General features: G+C 43.0%; 1 protein-coding gene across 1 annotated transcript in view; it reads left to right on the top strand.

Annotated features, from left to right (window-relative positions):
- ONECUT2 (one cut homeobox 2) overlaps positions 1-20,973 on the top strand; it is a 57,156-nt gene extending 36,183 nt beyond the window's left edge. Inside the window, exon 2 of the mRNA XM_084778015.1 lies at positions 6,897-20,973. Coding sequence (XP_084634141.1) covers positions 6,897-7,186 — 290 coding nt within the window. The 3' untranslated portion in view covers positions 7,187-20,973. The remainder of the gene's footprint in view (positions 1-6,896) is intronic.
- The last annotated feature ends 441 nt before the right edge of the window (positions 20,974-21,414 follow it).

Below are 21,414 nucleotides of genomic sequence, written 5' to 3'. Positions count from 1 at the left end.
TCCTGTCACCGAGCCGTGAGCGTCTTCGGCTGACACCATGTTTTGCTGATGGAGCCAGGACCTTAGCTCAGCTCTCTATGATGACCTCTGTTTTCTTTGCTATGATGAAATACCCTAGGCTGGGTATTTTACAATGAAGAGGGGTACATCCAATTCATTTCTGATGTGGTCTGGTGTCAGTGTGGCTTTGATGAGGACTGCACAGCAGAGGCTAGATGGCAGGCTTTATGACAAGTGAGAGGGAAAAATAGAGATCAGATAGTGGGGCAGGCACTGAAGGCACACCTTAGTAACCTCAGGACCTCCCACCCAGTGTGCCTCTTGATGCTCGGCCCTATGCTTCCACACGTGAACCCTTAGGAAAACAGAACACACTGAAACTACACCCAGACTGAAATAGCCTCTTTTTGGTGCATGTGCTCATAGCTTCAGAGGGGAGAGGGTTAAAAAGAAAAGGCCATTTATAAAGACTCTGAGTATTACTATATCTAGACAGGAAACGGTGCTGTGCTTGGAGGTGACACATGAGCCGGGAGATGAGGCGGGAGGAGGGGGAAGAGAGTGCCTGCCGGATACAGGAACAAAAGGACGGCTGGATTCTTGGAGGACAAGGATGGACAAGACAGTTCCAGAAAAATAAGGGGGAACTGAAGGGAAGCAGAAACAAGTCTCAAGGAAATATAGATCAGAGATGAAGGGACAAACCAGGGTCCTCAAACTTTGGACCACATCCATCCTGCTGCTGCTTGGTAGCCAGGACTTGCTCAGGCCCCTCTCTCCAGCAAATAATTCATGAGCCTCCGCCAGGACAGTATATTTCTCTGCACACTCATCTCCTAAAGCCGGTAGTGTAGGAATCATGCAAACGTATCTCTTCCTGTCTAATGAGGCCACTGCATAGGAGTTCTATCATTATCTCATATTAATAATTCTGTTGCAGATCTCCAGGCTTAAAGAGGGTCTCAGCCTAATACAAGAAGGGCACACTCACTGGGGATCTGAATTGATGGTGCAAAATCCAGGTAATGTGTAGCATTTCTGCTCCAGAAAGGCAGGGGGATTCAAGCCTGGTTTTAGGTTCACCGTTTCTTCAAGGCGGTGCTAGGGAGGTTGAGAAGGGAGTTTCCAAGGCTGCTGACCGTCACCCTCAACAAAGAGGAGCCATTGAACTTTTATGAACTGTAACGTGAATCCATGCCTCTGCTCTGTCTTCTTCTCAAAAAAAAAAATGTGTAGAAAGGAATCCAAAGAGGACATCTTGGTACTAGCTTTGACTCTGTTGGTATCACTCTTCTAGGATTCTCATTTTCCTTCTGAAAGTGACAGCCTCTGACCAGACAAAGACACTAAAGATCTATGACTGTGATGAACACCAGGCTACAGGATGTGAAAGGTGGTCAGGTAACCCGGCATGGTAGCTCCTGCCTAGAATCCCAGCACTCAGCTGGCAGAGGCAGGAGGGGGTACCATAAGTTCAAGGATAGCTTTGTTGAAACAGCAATCTCCAGGGCAGCCAGGGCTACATGGACCTTGTATTAAAAGCAAACCAAAACCAAACAGTGTTCAGGTGCTTGAGAAACTAAAGGCACTGAATCTATGGCATAGACCATGAGTCAAGGCCATGTACAAGACCAGAATGGCGTCACCTGTACCTGCCTTCAGAGCCAGCCAGACACTGCTTTAAACACACACACACACACACACACACACACACACACACACACACACACACACACATACACACACACACACTTAATGTCTTCCACAGATGCAAATTGTCTTAGTTTTGATAAATTCTGCCTCAGGTCTCTGACTACATTCCCGCATGTTGCCAACGGTAAGCAGTGGGCAGAGTTAAGACCTGAGTATCAGAATCTGAGACCCCAGAACTGCATGAGCAGGCCCCTCTCAAAACAAGTAAGACGTGGCTATAGGGAGAGCCGGGATGGAGATATGTGGAAAGAGGATCAGTCAGGAGAGATGTGTCTCTCCCCCCTGGCTAAGAAGGATCAGCTATGAGGAAGTAACACATCCCTGAATTTATAGTGACTTTGTCTTATTAAAGTCCCTGATACCATAAAGGGAACAAACAAACTGATGACTAGGTGAAAGGCACATTGACATATTGAGATGTGAGACTTGGGCTTGTGCCTGAACTGGTGCCTCCCTTAGCTCAGTGTACCAATGAGCCTTCATTTGTAGGTTGGTAGTCGGCTGTTGCCCTTTGCTATTAGTCACAGGTTATGGACAGACCTATGAATTCTCATCTGTCCCTGCCCTGGTCCAAAATGACCAATCTGAGTTGTGGAGAGAGGGAACATGTGTAGTGGCACTGGTGGCTCAACTCACGGAAGGCCAGCAAGTGATTCTCCCCATCTCTGGGCTGGAAATGAGCTCGAAGCTTCTTGGACTCACACCTCTCACCAGCACGTAGTAGAGTCATTGACTCACGTACGTTCTCCATGCTTTTTTTTCCCCCTTCGGAAGGGAGTAAGAGAACAGATACAGTTAGCCTGGGCCTACCATCCACTGTGGAATTTCCCTTGGGGAGCTGGAAGCTGGGCAGGACTGACCAGCATTAGGCTGTGACCGTACTCCATCAACACTTCCTGTGAACATCTGCTGTTAGCTGGAGTCTCTCATACATTCCTTAGTTGTAGAGCGCCACTTGGCACCTTCCCAGCCATTCAGAAATGGGTACACATTGACTGTATAATATCTTACCACTGCCGGAACGAACCGTTTGCAGGCTACCTGTGTCTCTTGGGATGGCTGGCGCTGTGGTTTGTTTTAAGACGACTGAGGTTCACAACCTCACACCACCTGTTATTCCATCTGTTGATTTTTTACTTTCAATGCAAGTAAAACTTTATTTCATTCTAGTTCTGAACAAGTGACCTTTTCGCTTATTTTAATATAATGTATTTTAATACATTTTATTTTAATTAGCTCTTTTGAGAATGTAATTTGTCCACACGATGTATTTTAATCCTATACCTTCCCCATCCCCACTTCCAATCCCTCCCAGATGCCTCCCGTTCACATCCTTTTCCCAGCTTCCTGACCTCCATGTTTTTATAGCTCACTGAGTCCGTTCACTGCTGCCCATATACACCTGGGTAAGGGGCCATCCACTGAAGCATGGCCAACTTATCATACTCTTAAAGGCCCTAAGGAAGATTTACTCTCCATTTCTCGGGAGCCATCGACTGTCAATAGCTCCTCAGCTGCCAATGGGGACTTGTGAGCCCTTCTCCCATATGTGCTGCCGTCTTGACTGGCTTGTTCTTGTCATGAGGTCCCTACAGCTTCTCATGAGGACAATGGCCTTGCTGTGTCCAGAGACACTGTTTTGCCCAAGCTTCCCTGAAGCTCTGGCTCTTACAATCATCCTGATCCTTGGGTGGGAAGGCCGTGATAGGAATGTCCCACTCATGTCTGAGCGCTCCACAGATACATCGTCTCCACGCTCTGACCACTGACCAGCTGACTCTGGGGGTGAAGATGATATGTTGCCAACCACCAGCTGTTAATACTTTGAGCAAGTCTGGACCTATTACTTCATTGTTTTGGCCTTCTCGCTTTGCCATCCATTGACAGACTCCAGGATGTAACATCCCGTTTGCTGGTGTGCAGTCAGGCGGCTGTAGAGAGCAACTAGAAGGGAATAGGAAGAAAGCACTGACCTACTGTTTCTCTGCACTTCTTGGACATTTGAAGCATTTAATATTTTTCTAAGAATATAAAGCTAATATCTATCTTATCTATCTGTATCTCATCAAATATAATCTGACAAACCGATGTGGACTTCTCCCACACAGTGTAATCACCCTCCTAAAAACACAAACAGAGGCTTATCTGAAGGGTGGTCAATATTGGTATGAAAATTGAGGGCGATGTGACTAATCCAGAGGAGGGTGAGAGAGAGCTCCAGCCGATGTTTACAGAAGCTGATGGCTCAGATCTTATCAGGTGATAGTTGTACATCACTATTAAGAAGCCTCGGGCTTGAGAGATGGCTCAGTGGTTAAGAGCACTGTTTGCTCTCCCAAAGGACCTAGGTTCAATTCCCAGCCCCCACATGGCAGTCACAACTGTCTGTAACTACAGTTCCAAGACATCTGACAGCTATAATACCAATGAACATGAAATAAAGCCAAATAAAAAAGAAAAAGAAAAAGAAAGAAAAGAAAAGAAAGAAACCTCCAGATGAAGGCTCCATGCCAGGTGGCTGGGGCTGCGCTGGGGGCTGAAGACCTGAAGTGGCAGTGTGTGGTCAAGCACATTGTTTCTTACATCCCAGAAAAACCTTTGGGGAGTACCCCTCAGAATCTCTGGGGAGAGGGGACCTAAGCACTGCCCTGCTCAAAGGCCCCTCCCCTTGTGACTGGTGCTGTCCTACGAAAGGGGAGATGGAAGCCTGGGCTCCAGACCATCACTTTCACTACCTAAGCGTTCACCTATTTCCTTTTAAGATGACAGTCATCCTGCCTGATGTGTCTAGCTCAGAGTTGCTGGGATAATCCACTGAGTGGAAGCTGGCACTGTGATTTCCTTATTTGGCTCAGGAATACAGGCCCTGAAAAGGTTAAATTACTCTGTGATCCCAAGCCTTAGAGGTTGGAGTCAAAATTTGAAGCCAGGCAGCCCTGACCGCAGAGCTTTCTATACAAGCAGGTGCTCCTGGAAGATTCTAGAAAGCAAGTTATTCAGACTGAGGCACGTGGACCACTGCAGACAGCTTCACTTGGGAGCTACTGCATGGTGCAGAATCTCAGCATGTCCACAAGCCAGCCTGCATCCACATCTGTATTTGTAAAGTGCTCTTCAGGTCACTCCCGCACACTCTAAAGTTCAGACTTGCTTTGACAGATAATCTGAACTGTGGCATGAGAGTCTCAACATGGGCTTATGGCAGCCAGGCAGGCACCCATGCAATCTGACAAGCCGTGAGAACCTGGTGTGGTAGGCAGGGGTGGGTGCGCAAAGAAATATGCAGGAAATGCTATGCAAGGATGGGGTGGTGGAAGACCTTGAGCATCTGCTGTCTGACATCACACTGCCAGGGACTCTTCTCTCATGAGAAAACCCTAAATCCTACAAGAATAGTTCTTGTGTGGCTATACTTATTTTTGGAAGATAATAAGATTCATTCTCTTTGTTTCTTTGTTGTTGTTTCTTTCTTTCCCTCCTCCTTCCCTCCCACTCTTCTTAATGAGTGAAGGACAAATCAGGAAGGAATTATTTGCCCCACCAGTTTTCCATCAGAAGTCCCTCTGCTCCTGCTGTCCTTGGAGGGTGTTGTCACATCTTGTTCACTTCAGGAATGAGTCCTGTTGGTTTCTCTGTGGTGTATAGATAGCATCCCTGAGTTAGGCGAGAGAAGATTCCGTTTACAGAGCCTTGTCCCCACGAGTGTTGAACTTGAGCTAAATCCTGTCCCAGTCCATCCCAGCTGCTATGGCAAACTATCATTCCGGAGTTCATTTCTCTCAGTTCTGGAGGCTGGAAAGTAAAAGATCAAGGGCCTGTTTCCTGGTTCTCAGATGATGGCATTGTAGAGCATCCCCACACATTTGGAAGGCTCCACTGGCTCTTCCATAAAGCACTATCCTACGCACAAGAACTACACACACACACCACATACCACACACTCATGTGCGCGCGCGCGCACACACACATCATACCCCCTACATCTCCACATCACACACGCACGCACACACATACACACCACATACCACACACACATGTGCATGCACAGACATACACACCACACCCCCTACATCTCCATACCACGCACATACATAAACACACACCACATACCACACACACATGTGCACGCACACACATACACACCACACCCCTTACATCTCCACACCATACACACACACACCACACACACACATACAGCACACACCCCCATGCCCTCACCCCCACACTCCCCACCACACATGCGCACTCACACACATACACACCACACCCCCTACATCTCCACACCATACACACACACCACATACCACACACACACACACAGCACACACCCCCATGCCCTCACCCCCACACTCCCCCACCACACATGTGCATGCACATACATACACACCACAGCCCCTACATCTCCACACCCCCTACAAATCTACCTAACACACACACACACACACACACACACACACACACACACCTGTGTTCCTGCATTGGCTTCACTTTAAAGTAGCCAAAATAGAACCATCCAAACCAATTTTCCATGATATTTTTGTTTATCATACTCCAATATGACCGTTTGCCATAGCAGCTGGAGCGGGCTGCGAGAGGACTTAACGCGAGGACGACACTCACAGGGACAATGCTCTGTTGTCTTGCTTTTTAAATGTCTGGATAGACAGGATTTGGATCAGGATGCTTTGGTTCTGTTACCTTGACTTTCACCCTGTTCAGAGCTTTTGGACTCCTATGAACTGAAGCGCTGCTTGTGCACGGGAGGGAGTGTGCTTTCAGCCCATCTGAGAACGCTGCTAGAGGGTGAATATGCAAAGCTTTCCCCCGGTGCGGGCCTTCTTCACCTTCCTCACCACAGCTGATTCCAGAGACACCCCCGCCCCCACAAAGTTACGAATGGGCACAGGGATGGGAATAAAAGAGAAAGGGAAAAAGCAAGTTGAGTCAGATCCAAACTAGACTGTGAGACGCAGCCCCGGCTCTCTTTCTCTCGCTAACTGCTGCCCTCTATCACCAGGAGGAGCTGGGCTGGCTTCCTGTTGACAGGTGGGCAATCTACACAATAAAGCGTAACCGGTCCAGTCCCCTGTATGACGTCAGTGTTTTCAGTGGCTTGCCTTCCCTGTTGGGTCCTCACTCCACCACTGACTCCTTCCCTTTTCTTCTTCTCTTTCCCCTTCAAGCATGCAAACGCAAAGAGCAAGAGCCAAACAAAGACAGGAACAACTCGCAGAAGAAATCTCGCCTGGTGTTCACCGACCTCCAACGCCGGACACTCTTCGCCATCTTCAAGGAGAACAAGCGCCCCTCAAAGGAGATGCAGATCACCATTTCCCAGCAGCTTGGGCTGGAGCTGACCACTGTCAGTAACTTCTTCATGAATGCCCGGCGCCGCAGCCTGGAGAAATGGCAAGATGACCTAGGCACGGGGGGCTCCTCCTCATCCACCTCCAGCACTTGTACCAAAGCATGATTCAAGGATTCTCACCTGGGCACAAGTCACCTCCAAATGAGGATAACAGATACCAAAAAAAGCAAAACAAAACAAAAAAATCACAAAGACATCAGATTCTTAGCTGGGGCCCTTCACTGGTGACTTGAAAGCACAATTCTCTTGAAACGTCTAATCTAGCTGTAATCATAGGCCAGGTGTTTGTTTTGTTTTGTTTTTGTTTTAAATGGCTACAGAGTCCAAGTGCACGCTGAAAATTAATGACCCAGTCACTATCATCTGAGCACGCTAAGCATCCCAGAGATCCAAACGGGGCCTTGTTCAAGCAAGTTACTTGCAGCACGGCATCAACCAAGCTCTGTGTCGCCATTCAGGCCCTGTCAATCTCTTGCATTAGTTTCCCATGAGTAACAGTGGGAATTTGGCCTGAGTATAGAGACACAGTTTAGGATTCCAAAATACTATGTTAAGAGAAGAATTTAACAAGAAAGGCCTCATTTGCTTCTGAAGTGCTTAGCCTCTCTATATCACAATAATTCAAATTCTCAGCCATAATATTACAAAAAAAAAATCAGACTGGTAATTACTGAGCACAAGTTTTAAATATGGAAATCAATAAAAAAAAAATCCAAGGATCTGTTTTTCCAACTCAGGCATCTCTTCACTGGGTAGTTTAGAATGCTTTAAGTCGATTTCAGTTTACAAATTTTCTTTTCCTTACCTCCTGGAAATCTCGTGTGGTCTTTTGGATCCGTCAGAAAAAAAAAATCAGTTCAGTTGAGCTCAAAGTATCAAGCACAACGAAGACAAACAGAAACAAGGAAGGTTCTGGTTTCAATGCATCCAGTTTGATGAGGCAGTTTGTGTCCGTCTTCACTGTTGAGAAATCACTAGGGAATCATTGGGAACATGGCTTCAAGCACATTTTGCAGTTTGTTACAAATTCTGTTTGTACATAACGCAGATGCACACTCAGGAGGCCACTTTAACTGTTACAGTACAGGAGCAAATGTATCATTTGAAAAGATCTAGATTTTTTTTTAAGATCATCACCGTGTCCTTGATTTACTTGTTACCCAGTTCCTCCTATGTGCTTTGCAACTGTGGTTTAGTCTCATTCTTGCTGATTTGTGTTTTTCCCTATCCCATCCCCTTAGTTGGGATGTTTCGATTGTTTTCTACAAAGGAACAGTTTACTAAGACACATCCCTTCATCTCTTCCATTGTGGATTCATCCTTGTAAAACAGCCGACGGAATCTGGAGAGAACACAGCACACCAAAGAAGCAGAATACTGCAAACCAAAGACATTTCTTACCTGCCATTTTCTAGCCTTCAAATACTGTGATTACTTTTAGAGATCAGAACACCTCTGTAACTCCAAGTAGCATTTGGCTCTTGTCTTGGGCTCACCATCTGGCTGAGCAGACCAGCTATGTCAATGACATTAGCCAAACATCCAGGCAGTGGCTTCATCGAGCCAGCTCTGGTTAGCACCTTTCCCAAAGGGTGAGGGCCCACCAAACTCTGGGAGATTACAAAGGTCTCTATGTGCATATTTACCAGTGAATGGCCCCAGGTGGGCACCGTGGGGTGTTCAAAGCAAGCCAAACGCTGCAATGATTCTTTACAGACACTTGAGACTGACTTTTTTTGTATGAATTACTTAATTGAAACCAAAGAAACTTTTTTTCTGCACCTACTTCTGCAACAAAAACAGAACTGTCCCATTAAATGAGTAAACGACTCCATCAATCACTGGAAATCACCACCAATGAGAAAAGCACGCTAGAATAAGAAAAAAAAAACCCAAAAAACACCGAAGACACACTGTGTTCAAACAGACCTGTTGGGACATTTTTTTCTGGAAGCAGATTTGAAAGAAAGGGTTGAGACAAGAATCAAAATACAGAAGAGCCTCAATGGCTGCTGCTTCATCTGACAACTCACTCGGTAATCTTAAAGTTGAAGATTGTCTTTAATTTGTGCCTATGCAGTTTTTCAAAACAAAACAAAACAAAAAAAAACATGGAACAGAGCAACAGAAACCTCAACAGCTACAATACCAAAGATGAGGATTCTCACACCTTCTGTCTCAGTTCATTACCTTCTTTTGCCTGGCTAAAATACTTATAGCGTCATTGATCTGTACAAAGGTAATTCGGTTTTGTTTCTTTAAGCAACAAAAGGAAAGGGGCGTTTGTCTGACTTTATTGTTTCTCTTTAGTTTTGTTTTATGGCTTTTTTTTTACCCACCGTGGAATCCCCTCCCCATCAAAAGTTTCCATGGACCCCAAATTTGAGATGTTGGGATACTGAAAGATATTTCCCTCTCTCTTCAGCAGAGTACGGGAAATGCCGCTGTCGCTTGAATGTTCACTGCTTAGCCCTTACACTTGGTTGCTTCTATGTTCAGAGTCTCGTCCTTAGGGGAGGGAAGGGGAGCAAGGGTCAGGGGTAGGAGTCTGCGTGATCCATCCTCTCCACAACCAAAGAATTTATAGAGGAATTTACAACCTCATCTTCATGTGATTGCCACATAGTAACAGGGCTTCATTTGGGGGTGGGGGAACATGTAAAAAGAATTGCCAGTTTCTACTTTTCTATTAGCTTTTTAAAAAAAAAAAGTTCAGCTGTAAAGTTGCATTTCTAAAGAAAGATATATAAATATATATATTAAATGTATGAGTACATATAGAGATCAAACCTGCATTGGTGATAACCCAAATTTTTTGCTGTCCAAATTCATACCATTTTTTTTTGTCACAGGCTCCATTCACTGATGCCCAGATTCATGCCATCTTTTTGTCACATGCTCCATTCACTGAGTGTTCAGATCACAACTGAGCTCATCTCTCATGCCATTCCAGAGTTGATTTGCCATTATGGTTGTCTGGCAGTATTCATATTTCTATGTCAATTTATGGGAAAGGTTGGCAGTCACATTTAAGCATTTCTACATGTAACCTGTGGACGGAATCATTATAGAAGTGAGTTTTGTTTGTATTTAGTCATCTCTATGACATCAACTATGATAAGCAAGGTTTATCCACCAGACTAGCTCGGAGCTGCACTGCTGGCGATGGGGAACTCACTTACTGTCACTGCTGGGAATGTAATAGAACACCTCGAAATCCATTTTTCCAGTAGATGCCCTATCCATTGGGGTGTTGTAGATTTCTCTCAGTGAGTAGATCCAACAGGGACTTCTCATGGGGAAGTCCAGATCCCATTGCAACCGATCAGGTTTCCTCAGGGTGGTAACTACCAGTTGGCACTGACAAATTGGAGTGCAACCCTAGCTGGCAGTGGGGCAGAGCAGGGTTGTTGGGGGAGGCACCTCAATCCTGGAGAAAAAAAAACATACAATAGACTGTGAGGGAAGTACCAGATTCCTGCCCCTAGAGAGCCACACCATATGCTGTGCCACGTCTTTACTCACCCAATGTGGGCAGTCCTGTGTAGGGGACATCAGAGCTAGAGCTGAGAGAATGTGGCTCTGTATGATTTTTGGAATCTGTCCTGCCTAGGGAGTAGTTCTTCCACTTTTCCCTTTGTCCCTTGTTTATAATCCATGGACCTTTGGTAAAATGACCATATTTCCTCAGGAGATTGCTCCCACTTCATCTTGGTCAGATGAATTTTAACTTGGGTGTTCTTAAATGAGCCCCCATGGCTTGTGGACAATGGGAATGGTGGTTTAGCTTGAATACAGACTGAGGAAGCAAGCATCTTGCTTTGGTGGGTGACTGACACTCTAATTAACAGCATCTCGATCTCTGTATCCTTGGAAGATGATGGTGTTAAGGAAAAGACAAGAATTTCCCTCTAAGAACTCTTGATAAATGTCTCACATATCTCAGATCATATCAAAGAGAATACTTGCTTTAAAAAAGTTATTTATACACACACATATAGGTGCATCTGTACACACGTGTCAAAATTTTAGGCTATCCAAAGTGTCATTTTGCTAGATAGGTGAAAGAAAAAGTGCTATTGCTGAAAGATTATAGAATTTAATCCAGTGTTCTTTCTCAAAGCCTTTACATTTTTAATTTAAGCTAGTAGTTTCAGAGAAAATGACCATTTGGGCATGGTTATAGCCTAGGGTCTATATCTTTAATCCAAAACAAAAAAAAAAAGTTCCAGGTAGCTGTCACCATCAACAACATCAGGATGCTGTGAAGAGAACAGTCCACAAACCAACTTCACCTTCTTGGACTGACTGAAATCCAAATGTTCAAAGCTATTCAGTGAAAGGTATTTTTCATAAAGCCTTCATATAACTGAGCTTTATTTTTGTTTGTAGTGAGATTTTAATAATGAGGATTCAATTCCTTCATTCCCAGAATTCTTTTAAAGGAAAGCTAATATATTTCTCTTTTTTTTTGTAAAGTTCAACAATAATAAAATTTATTATTCCAGTATTTAAAAGGTTTTCTCATAGTGTAATAGAGCATTTATTTTATGCCACATAGTGGTACAGGCTGTTCTGAACCAAGAGGGAAAGATCAGAGTTGCTTACATAGCTCATGTTTTTCCAAAGGCTCTTGGCAGCTTCAGCTTTGGAAATCCAATCTCACTGTCACTTCAAGCTAAAGCAAAACAAAAACTAGGAAGGTAAACCTAACACACACACACACACACACACACACACACACACACACACACACACTTTCCTAAAGCAAGCGGTGAGTTTCAAAGCCAAATATTAATAATTAAATTTTAAATTGGGCATCCATGTCTTAGTGCCAGGAAATTAAAATTGAGCACTTTTCAAACAAGTAGTTACTATTCGGTAAGAACAAGAGAAGAGCTTTTCCGATATAAAAAATGTCAATGGATATGCCCATTGACTTGATACTATCAAAATATCATGAAAATACACTTTGGGAGGAAATGGGTCTTTGGGAACTTGTCTAATTGGAAGTTTTCAAAATCTGCAAACAGCCTAAGTTCCAAGGTCATCAAGAGATAACACTGAAAACTGGGGAGAGTAGGCATCTGTGGTTAATGTTGAGCACCTGGCCCAGACACTACTGTGACAATACTTTGTCTAGATTCCTACCCAATCAGGGCTGGCTTTTTACCATCCCGTTGCTGATATTCTGGTTCAGATGTGCTAGTCTAACCAAATGAGTGAACAGGAAGCAGGTGAAGAAGGAAGGACAGAGCCTAATCTGGTGGCTATTTGTAAAGCTGGGTAGCTTAACAGAACTGTGCCATTGGCTAACCAGAGAGTCCAGTTATAAACTAAACTAAAAAAAAAAAAATCCCACTTAAGAACAGCAGTACCCCACCCAGGTGGTTGCTTGAACTATGGATGCCCTAATTCCCTTTTTTGACCAATGCTTTGGTTTGTTTGGTTTTTTGTTCGGTTTGGTTTTGTTTTGTTTTTGCAAGGTTCTGGATAAAAGTAGTTGGTTGATTGGCTTGTTTTTTAAAATCCCAAGTACTTATGAAACAATAAAAAATTAATTCTTAGAATAACATGGGATTTATATACATAGATAGTTGCAAACCTTCCCATTAAAGCCCATGGGTTGGTTATGTTGTACGTCCACAGGACCTTAAGTGCTCCTTGACCTCCGTTACTCAAGTGACCCTAACAGTCACAGGAAGGGGAAGATGGAGCCCAGGCTCTGCCTCTCCAGGCTTTGAATTAGATTAGTTGACATTACCCAGTTTATACATTTTTAATGGATAAAATATATGTAAGAAAAACATCACCACAGGTTGGTCATTCCATGGGAATCTTCCGTTCAGCTCCATTTTTAGCAACAGTCATTTTACATGGCATAGACCTTGGTAGATTAAGTTTGCCTGACGTTTATACAGTCTGTGGGCTTGAATGTATACAGATCTAGATACATATTTCAACATATATCCTCATAGTTGACTTTACATCCACCTACAATGCCTAGAGGTGTCTAGACTGTGTACATGCAAGTGTGTACAGACATGCTAAATACATATATATTGTAATCTGTTACAATAAATATATTTCAAATCACCATGCAACATGTATGTGATACTTTGACAATGTACCTTGTCCTTATTATTTCTTGTAATGCTGAAAACCAAAGTGCAGAACTGTAAGCAAAGGCATATCCCAGCATCTCACTCATCATGATGCTTGACATTACTCACGTTTGGGTGCAGCCAAGACAAACAACGCTTAGTGGAACTTCGGATATTATTTATCTGTGTTAGATGTCTGATGATGTTGGTTAAATAGCTTTATTCTGGGACGTCACATAAATAAAGCTAAATCCAAAGACCTTAAAAAGAACAACAAAAGGGGAGCATGGGGGGGGCGGTATGCAGAGTAAAGTGCAAACCAGTGTGGGTTTCCAGGGTTGAAACAACAGTGGTGTGACACGTCTTGTGGGGGTTACAGTGGCTAGTGCGGGTGGGGGATAGTTTTTTTCCTTCACATTTGTCACATCAAAGTTGTCTTTAATGTGGTAAAGCTTTAGAAGTTATACTTTGCTGCTTTATTTTAACTTAGAATATAGAATGAGATGACCCATTTTGTCCACCAAAAAAAAAAAAAAAAAAAAAAAAAAGGAAAGAAGATAGCCGCTCCTCATCCCTCGGGTATATTTTTAACTTGTCTCTTTCAGTTGTGACCCGACAAGCTGTTAATATAATTAATTTATTTAAATTGGTTTATTGTGTAGTATCGTGTAGGATTCAGGTAATTATTTAATTCTCTTCCCTTAGTCTGATTGTATTCCTTGTTCTTATTTATCAAAGCCTAGAGCAGTGGTGCATGCATCTGAGATGCTAAACCCTGGCTGCTGTACTCCTTCCGTGTAGTCTGCTTCGTAAAGCGGTGAACTTCTGTTACAGGGAAGAAAGAAACATAGGTTACAATGAAAATGAAAAACAATCTGGGGGTGTTTCCTCTCTTGGATTAACTTATGAAATGGTTTAGTGGTTTATTAAATTATTTAATTTAAGTTCACAGCCCCACCTGGTACCGGGCGAACTTCACCTCTTAATTATGGGGGGAGGGGGGCCTCAGAGCCTTTCTATTGTAACTTATTTATTTAACTTATTCAGCATCTGCCACAGATGCGCTGTATAGTTTGTGTTTGTTATTCAAAACCACAGAGAGCACTACAGTTGGTTTGCTGTCAGGATAACAGAGCAGATTTGTGGACAAGCAGTGACCGATCAGCCTGCGCCTGCTTCAGACCTCGTGCTGAGATCCAGCTTCACCAGCCCAGATCTCGGGGCTTCTCTATGGAAACTGGAAAAATAAATACATAAATAAAAAAATCATAAACCAAAAAAGAGAGAACCCTTACGCTAGCTGCTTCCAAGAAAGAACTCAGTGTGCGTGTAAAGCAACAAAACAAAAAGGGGGAAAAAAGCAGAAAAAAAAAAAAAAGAAAAGAAAACCGGAAAAACTTTCTATTTGTAGTGAGAACCAAAGAAGGCTACCTCACTGACTTTTCCATTTGTAATTTTAATCGTGTTGATGACACCAAAGATACCAAAGATTCCTTTCTCTGTGCGGTCTGCATTTTGCCTGTGCTCCTTTATGATTTGAACTCTTCTCTCTGACATATGGTATGGACAGCCACAGCTCAGACGCCCCAAAGAAACAATGTTGTATGTGAAGGTGGCTGCTAACCTGGAAAGAGATATTTTCTGTGTCTCTTGCATTTGTCTGCTGCCCCACCCCTCCCCTTACACATTCGGGATGCAAGTTGGGAAGCTGCTTGTCTGGATTCTTTAACGTTCCAGTTTGGTGAAGAAGACTGCTTGGAAATGGTCTGTAGTCCTAGCCGGGACCTCTGTTCCTTGGAGCTATCATAGGGACAAGTGCAGGGCTGCTCAGCCACAGAAACATGCACTGGGTAGGAGGGCTAGAAAGGAGCGGAGGACTCAGCCACTCCTCCTGTGGCAAGGTTGAAGTAGTTACTGAGTTTAGTAGGAAAGTAATCATCTTTTAGTGATGAACAGTAACTGTAGCTTATGGATTAATATTTTCATATTTAAGAATATCGTCAGGCACCCCACATCTTATATATCCAGAGTCATGTGTAATCTGTTGCTGAGTAACATGGCCAGCCTTGAACTTCTAGGGCTTACTCAGGGGTTCTGCCCTGGGAAGCATATTGACCTAAACAGTAACACGATTTTTGAACCCACCCATTACAAATTTTGAATAAAGAAGCTTGCAGTCAGTGAAAGGAGAAAGCCCAGTCTTGACCCATTGAGTTTAACTGCTATGAGCTATTCCAAAGTCAATATTTATGAAGCAAATGCACTTGGCTTATCATTTTTGGTAGGATATTTAATCTATTGGGCTTTTAAAATTGTTTTTACTTTTTACCTAACCATGTTCCCATTTCATTTCTAAATCAATTCTCTTCACAAGATAAATGCAATAAGCCTTACATTGTTTGATGCTAAGGTATATTCCTTGTAAATGACAAAGATCCCAAATATCAGAAGAATGACTATACCAGTTTAAATAATGGTTAAAGTTACTTCTCTCCTCCCCCTGCCCCTTATCAAAACTTAACTGGTCTTCTTTAAATTTCTTTGGATTCTATTAAATGACTAAATCACTATTAGGACCATTCACCAAAGTAATGGGAATGTTAGCCAGTAAATCCTTTTCAGCTTTTGGCCAAGTGGGATTCAGATACACACTGATTCCTATCTCTAGTCTACTGAGCTCTTCTTTGAATACTGTGTTTTTACATTTCACATAATAGTTATTATTGTGTTTTTAAAGAGACTACTAGATAAAGCTGAGAAGAACAATTAGCAAATCAGTTCCATACACCGAGAGTGTACCCGATAGATGGATTTACAACAGATTTATAGACTACAAAACACACATCCTTTCCCCTCTTTTCTTCTTCTTCTTCTTCTTCTTCTTCTCCTCCTCCTCCTCCTCCTCCTCCTTCTCCTCCTCCTCCTCCTCCTCCTTCTCCTCCTCCTCCTTCTCCTCCTTCTCTTCCTCCTCTTCCTCTTCCTCCTCTTCCTTCTCTTCCTTCTCTTCCTCCTCCTCCTCCTCCTTCTTCTAGAACGGGTCTTATGTGGTCCAAAGTAGCCTTAAACTCGTACAGATAAGGATGGCTTTGAACCCCAGTCCTCCTGCCTCTATGTTCCTAGTGCTGGGGTTACAGTTGTGAGCCACCATGTCCAGCCAGTTATCTTCTTTCTGAAGTTCCCGCACTCCACTCTGGCATATGTGAAAGTCCTTTCCTACCTGGATCGGCCTAGGACCTCATGTTCTCTCTATACAAGGCAAACTTGCAAGGCCTTCTTTCCAAGCAGCCGATCACCAGATTCCTATTGGAAATAAACATCCTCAGTATACCTGGGAGACCATACATTCACTAAGGAGCAGAATGCTTCCCTGAAAGTGGCCATCACCTTTCCCAGCCTTCCTACCTGCTGAGCTCCTAGGAGAGAGAACACAGAAAGAGCAGTGGCAGCCCGAACACAGAAAATATCTCAATTAGCAGACCCCCTCTTCGGCGACAGCCCCCCCCTTGCCCACCCCCCAGCCTCATGCTTCACTTGCAAAGTGTGACATAACCATGGGACGAGTGCCTTGCTTGAACCAAAGCAACGATTTAGCCAGTCTGGACCTCTCTGTGCTTTTTTAAATCATTCCTGTGAATACCTCAGCTTCAACTGGGCCTCCGTACGGTAAATTGGTAGGCTTATTGTACTGTGGTGCTTTGCAATGCAACCCTGCAAAGAACAAGATTTGTACTAATACCAAAGGTTCTTTCTCTTACGTCTCTTCCTTCTGTCTCCCCATTGTCCCCTTTTCTAGTCCCTCACGGTTCCAAAGCTTTAATATGAACCTGGGCATGTTGGCAATGCAGACCACGCAATTCCTTACCGAATTTTCTCAGATATACCTCATAGATAATAGTGTTTAGAGTAATGTTATTATAGCGTATGTAATAAATTATTCACTGTTTCTTTTGGTAACTGTGATTTAAAAAAAGAAAAAAGAAAAAAAAAGCTTTATACAGTTTAGGTTGTGCTTTTGTAATAGATGAAAATGTGCGCTTAAAAAGGAAAACGTATGTTCTTTTTATTTTTCTTCCTCCCCCGCCCCCCCCTTTGGATTTTATTTATTCTGGATTGGGGAAAGTTGCAGAATGAGCCCAAAGTTTACAGTTTCATATTTTGCTGAAGAAACAATCTGTGTTCATTTGCTCTGTTGAAAAAAAAAAGGAGTTATTTTCTACATTTGTGCTGATCGTTCTGTGATAACGGTGTAGTATTATAATTAGCAACTGCCAATCAGTGCTATAATTTTATGCATGAGGCTAAAAGCTTAGCAGTGTGATGCATTGTGGTCTTAATAGCAACATCTTTCATTTTGTACTAGGTCCTCCCCTTTGGTTCAACAGACATTATTTATGCATGAGCGCCTATTGTTTGTTAGCAGTCGTGGACAGTTGTGTATACATTAAACTGTGAAAAATGTACACAGTTCAGCCTCAGACAGTGATAATACTGTTTTCTTGGGAGATGTATTACCTTGAAAAAATACCTTTATATCTGTTGGGATTTCAAAATGAGTCAGACTGAATCCGGTTTGAATTTTATAGTGAGAAAGGTCATCCAAGTTGGAGTTAGCCTACTTGAACCCCATAAACTGGGGTCCTCATAACCCAGATACATTGCTGTATCTGACAGAATTGAAGTTGAGCAGTAGAAAGCGACTCACCTCTGCATTTTTTAATTTCCACTAAAAGGAATTACAGCTTTATGTTCATGATCTCAGACCTATTGGGCCATGTACACAGCAATGCTAGCTCATCTAGTCCTCCCTTTTCTGGATTTTTCCCTCGGGAGTAGGCTTCCTCTAGGATTCCATTGTCAGTTCCCAGTTGAAACACATAGAGCATCAGTATCAGTAATTCATCTCTGGCCTTTTTGTACACTCTTACAGATAACCCCACCAGTTATTTGGACAAAAATATATGGTCATTGCCTATACTTTCTGTCATGTGACCCTATCATACTTTTTCTCTTTGGGTCAGAAATGACTCAAGACTACCCTAACTTATGCCTATATTCTGAAGGGGAGTATAAGTTTTGTTTTTTTTGTTTTTTGTTTTTGAGATCCAATTTAGGAAAACCATCTTGGTTTGAATTTCCAATCTTCGAGGTCTCTCTATCTCAGTGGATTGGAAAACATATTCTTAGACTTGAGTTCTGAGATCCATTCTTGAGTTTCATACCTATGCCCTACACCAGTTTGCCCCGCCCCCCACAAAACCAAATCAACTGCCAAGTTATGCAGAAGAGAATGAAGATGAGGAAACAAAGGTGGGAACACAGCAGTCTGCTGTGCAGAATATTGGAACTCACCGACAGCAGTGTTGCATGTGGGTCTGCCAGTGAGTACGTTGGGGGTGTTCTTTCATTAACGACGCAAAGGAACGGCCTTATAAGTAGCTTGTGATCATGACAGCTTCGTAATATAGTTCTTTTCTTTGTTTGTTTCCTTTCATTAATCTGCCAAAGATGGGAATGGATACATGAACTTTAAAAATCAGCTTTTGTAAGCCAGTTGTTGATTGTAATGGTGTTTAATCTTCCAGAAAGCTTTACATATTCTTCTGCAATAAGTCAAGTCATCATTTGTTTCCATAAGTTCTCCTCACACTCATAAGCCTGCAAACTGTTCCTCCTGATGCAGATGTTGTAATACCTACAGTGTTTTCATGTATTTTTGATCCAAAGCAGACAGAGGTGTGCGAGACATAAGCATGCCTGGCCCTTCTTACTACAAACAACACAGGGGACTGGCTCACTAGAAGTTTGCCAAGAAGACTTGTCCTATGAAATTCGAGGTATATTTTGTTATGCCATTTTATTTCCTTTTTTTTTTTAACTGTGGAAAGTGATACATTGAATCAAGTGTAAGCTGAGTTTTCCAGACAACTGAAGTAGCTACATTGTGAATGTTATTTTGTTATTAAAGGGTTTTTACTCAATCTTTGTGCCAATGAATGTCCTTTTCCTTGGAAACACAAGAACATCGGAATTACCTCTACTTGGCCTGGATTTTCTTCCTGCTGAGGTGTGTAGGCCTGGTCTGGGAAATAAATGGTAATGCTTGGGCTTAGAAGGTAGGTTGTGGGCACTAGGAAGAGATCTCCATGTCTTTCAGCTAATTTAAAGGGACCCTGGGTCCAAATTTTCCAGCCTTAATCTCTCAGGACCCCAACACTTTGCTAAGAATCCATGAAAAATGCCAACATGAAAGCAGACCTTAATTCCTACAGGAAAGGGAAGGGAGGGAACTTGGTGCGCTTGCAAGATCTCATTTCTTGTGATCCACTAAGTACCCACCCACCCAAGACCCCACCCAAGGCCCCACCCAGCGGCAGGCATTGGCTTCAATGAAGGACTCTCTTCCATCTTGACTTCTTCAAGAATTCAGGCATTCACTCAAGCCAGGAGGAGGCTCTTGAAGAGCAGTAGCCTTCCCCATCATCTCTGTGTACCATTTACCTATCACATCTGTAATAATTTGGGGGGCAATTCCTCGAGAGTCAAAGGCATGGTTTCCTAGTGTTTTATTTCTAAGTGATTTTAGCTTCACAATTCTTAGATGGGAAAGTATGCAAATGAGAGCAAGAGATTCCTTGCCTTTCTGTATCTCAGCAGTGCCAGGCCTGGCACATTACCAGGTTATGTTTAGGTTGGTTATGTTTAAGGCCAAGGTGAACCACAGATGTAAGCCTAAGGAAAAACAGGGCTCATGGATTGCTATTTTATTTCTGCTAGAAAGTCCTTTTCAAAAAGTTGCAGACCTTGGGTTAGTTTTCCATTTACCTTACTTTGGCTACATTTGGTATTTAGTGTGACTCAGTTTACTACCTTGTTCTTGTTCAGGTTCTTTTTCATAGAAAGTCAGGGAGTCTGTTATTTGAAGAGAAAGGTTAAGTATACATGGGCTGCCAGGTCACACAGATAGTCACACAATTAGAATATACTTCCCTAAATGTAAAATGCAATCCCCATCCCCCCATGTTGCCTTGTGTCACCCAAGCCCAAACAGTGTGAGCCAGTAGCTCATCGTGAACAGTTATAAAACACCTAGCTCATTCGATTTCCCAAAACAAGAATACAAGCTGGGGAAGTTAAGTAAGAGCTACTGAAATTTGGAGCCAGGGCCTGAGATGATACAGCATCATTTTGTTCCCTTGTTTGTCATCCCCGTCATCAATCAACAAATCTCTTTCCTCTCAGTCCCAAGAACAGTCCAGACTCTTCTCTACAAACCGGTGATGCCAAAGAACTTCATGGGCCAGGGGAGTCAGGAAGTGACTAACATTCTACTGGGCTCCCTTCTGCATCCTTAGCTTTTCTAGGTGGTTTATGGAGAAAGATCCTGGCCTTTTCCTCACTCTGCCTATTCTTTCTGCTTAAATTTTTCTACCAGTTGGTGCTTTATTAGCATAGATCTATAGAGTCTTGCTCTGTGAATTCTTACTGCTCCCAATATATTTTCTTTTATCCAGTTTTGTTCTCATGATTGATCCAACTCTCACGTTAGGCCTTGGCCTCAGTATGTTTATGGTTTAAAAACCACTATTTAATTTACATGCTGGCCTATATGCCTTTGATCTTCCTTCTAGTCTTTTGGCTGCTTTATGGTGGCATTTAAAGGTGACTGTCATGAAAGAAAGGAGGAAGAGAGACTTTGCCTCCTCCCCCCCCCCCCCCCCCCCGCCCCACCTCTTTTTAAAGTTTAAAAATGAATGATACCTATGATGTCACAAGAGGTGGGGATGTAGGGTGTGGCCTCTCTCCAGCCCTGGATGGTGGTTCTGGGACTTTAACCCTTTAGTGGAAACCTAACTCCTTGTCATAGATCTTCAGCCAGACTCAAGAGAGAACAAGAGGCCCCAGTCATGTGCACACCTTTTGATTTGTTTATTTTCTTTTACAGGTGTTATCTCCAGGAAATTGGAGGAGGGGGGCTTTATTTTAGTCAACTCCCTGTAAGTCCCTTTAATTAATCCCTTTTGTATTAAACACCAGGAAAACATATTCCCTCCTGTTTTGAAAAAAGAAAGAAAGAAAGAAAGAAAGAAAGAAAGAAAGAAAGAAAAAAGCCCCAGCAATGATCCACCATCTTGTCTTCTTTTCTTTTCCCTCCTCTTATGTTTCCAAGCACATTTCACCTGGGTTTTGCCCCATCTCAGACACACTAAGTCACACTGAAAGCCTTTCCAA

Source organism: Acomys minous, assembly GCF_964271855.1.
Source record: "Acomys minous genome assembly, chromosome: 4".
Taxonomy (NCBI): domain Eukaryota; kingdom Metazoa; phylum Chordata; class Mammalia; order Rodentia; family Muridae; genus Acomys; species Acomys minous.
The sequence above is the reverse complement of the archived record's forward strand: the minus strand, read 5'-3'. Positions and strand labels throughout refer to the sequence as shown.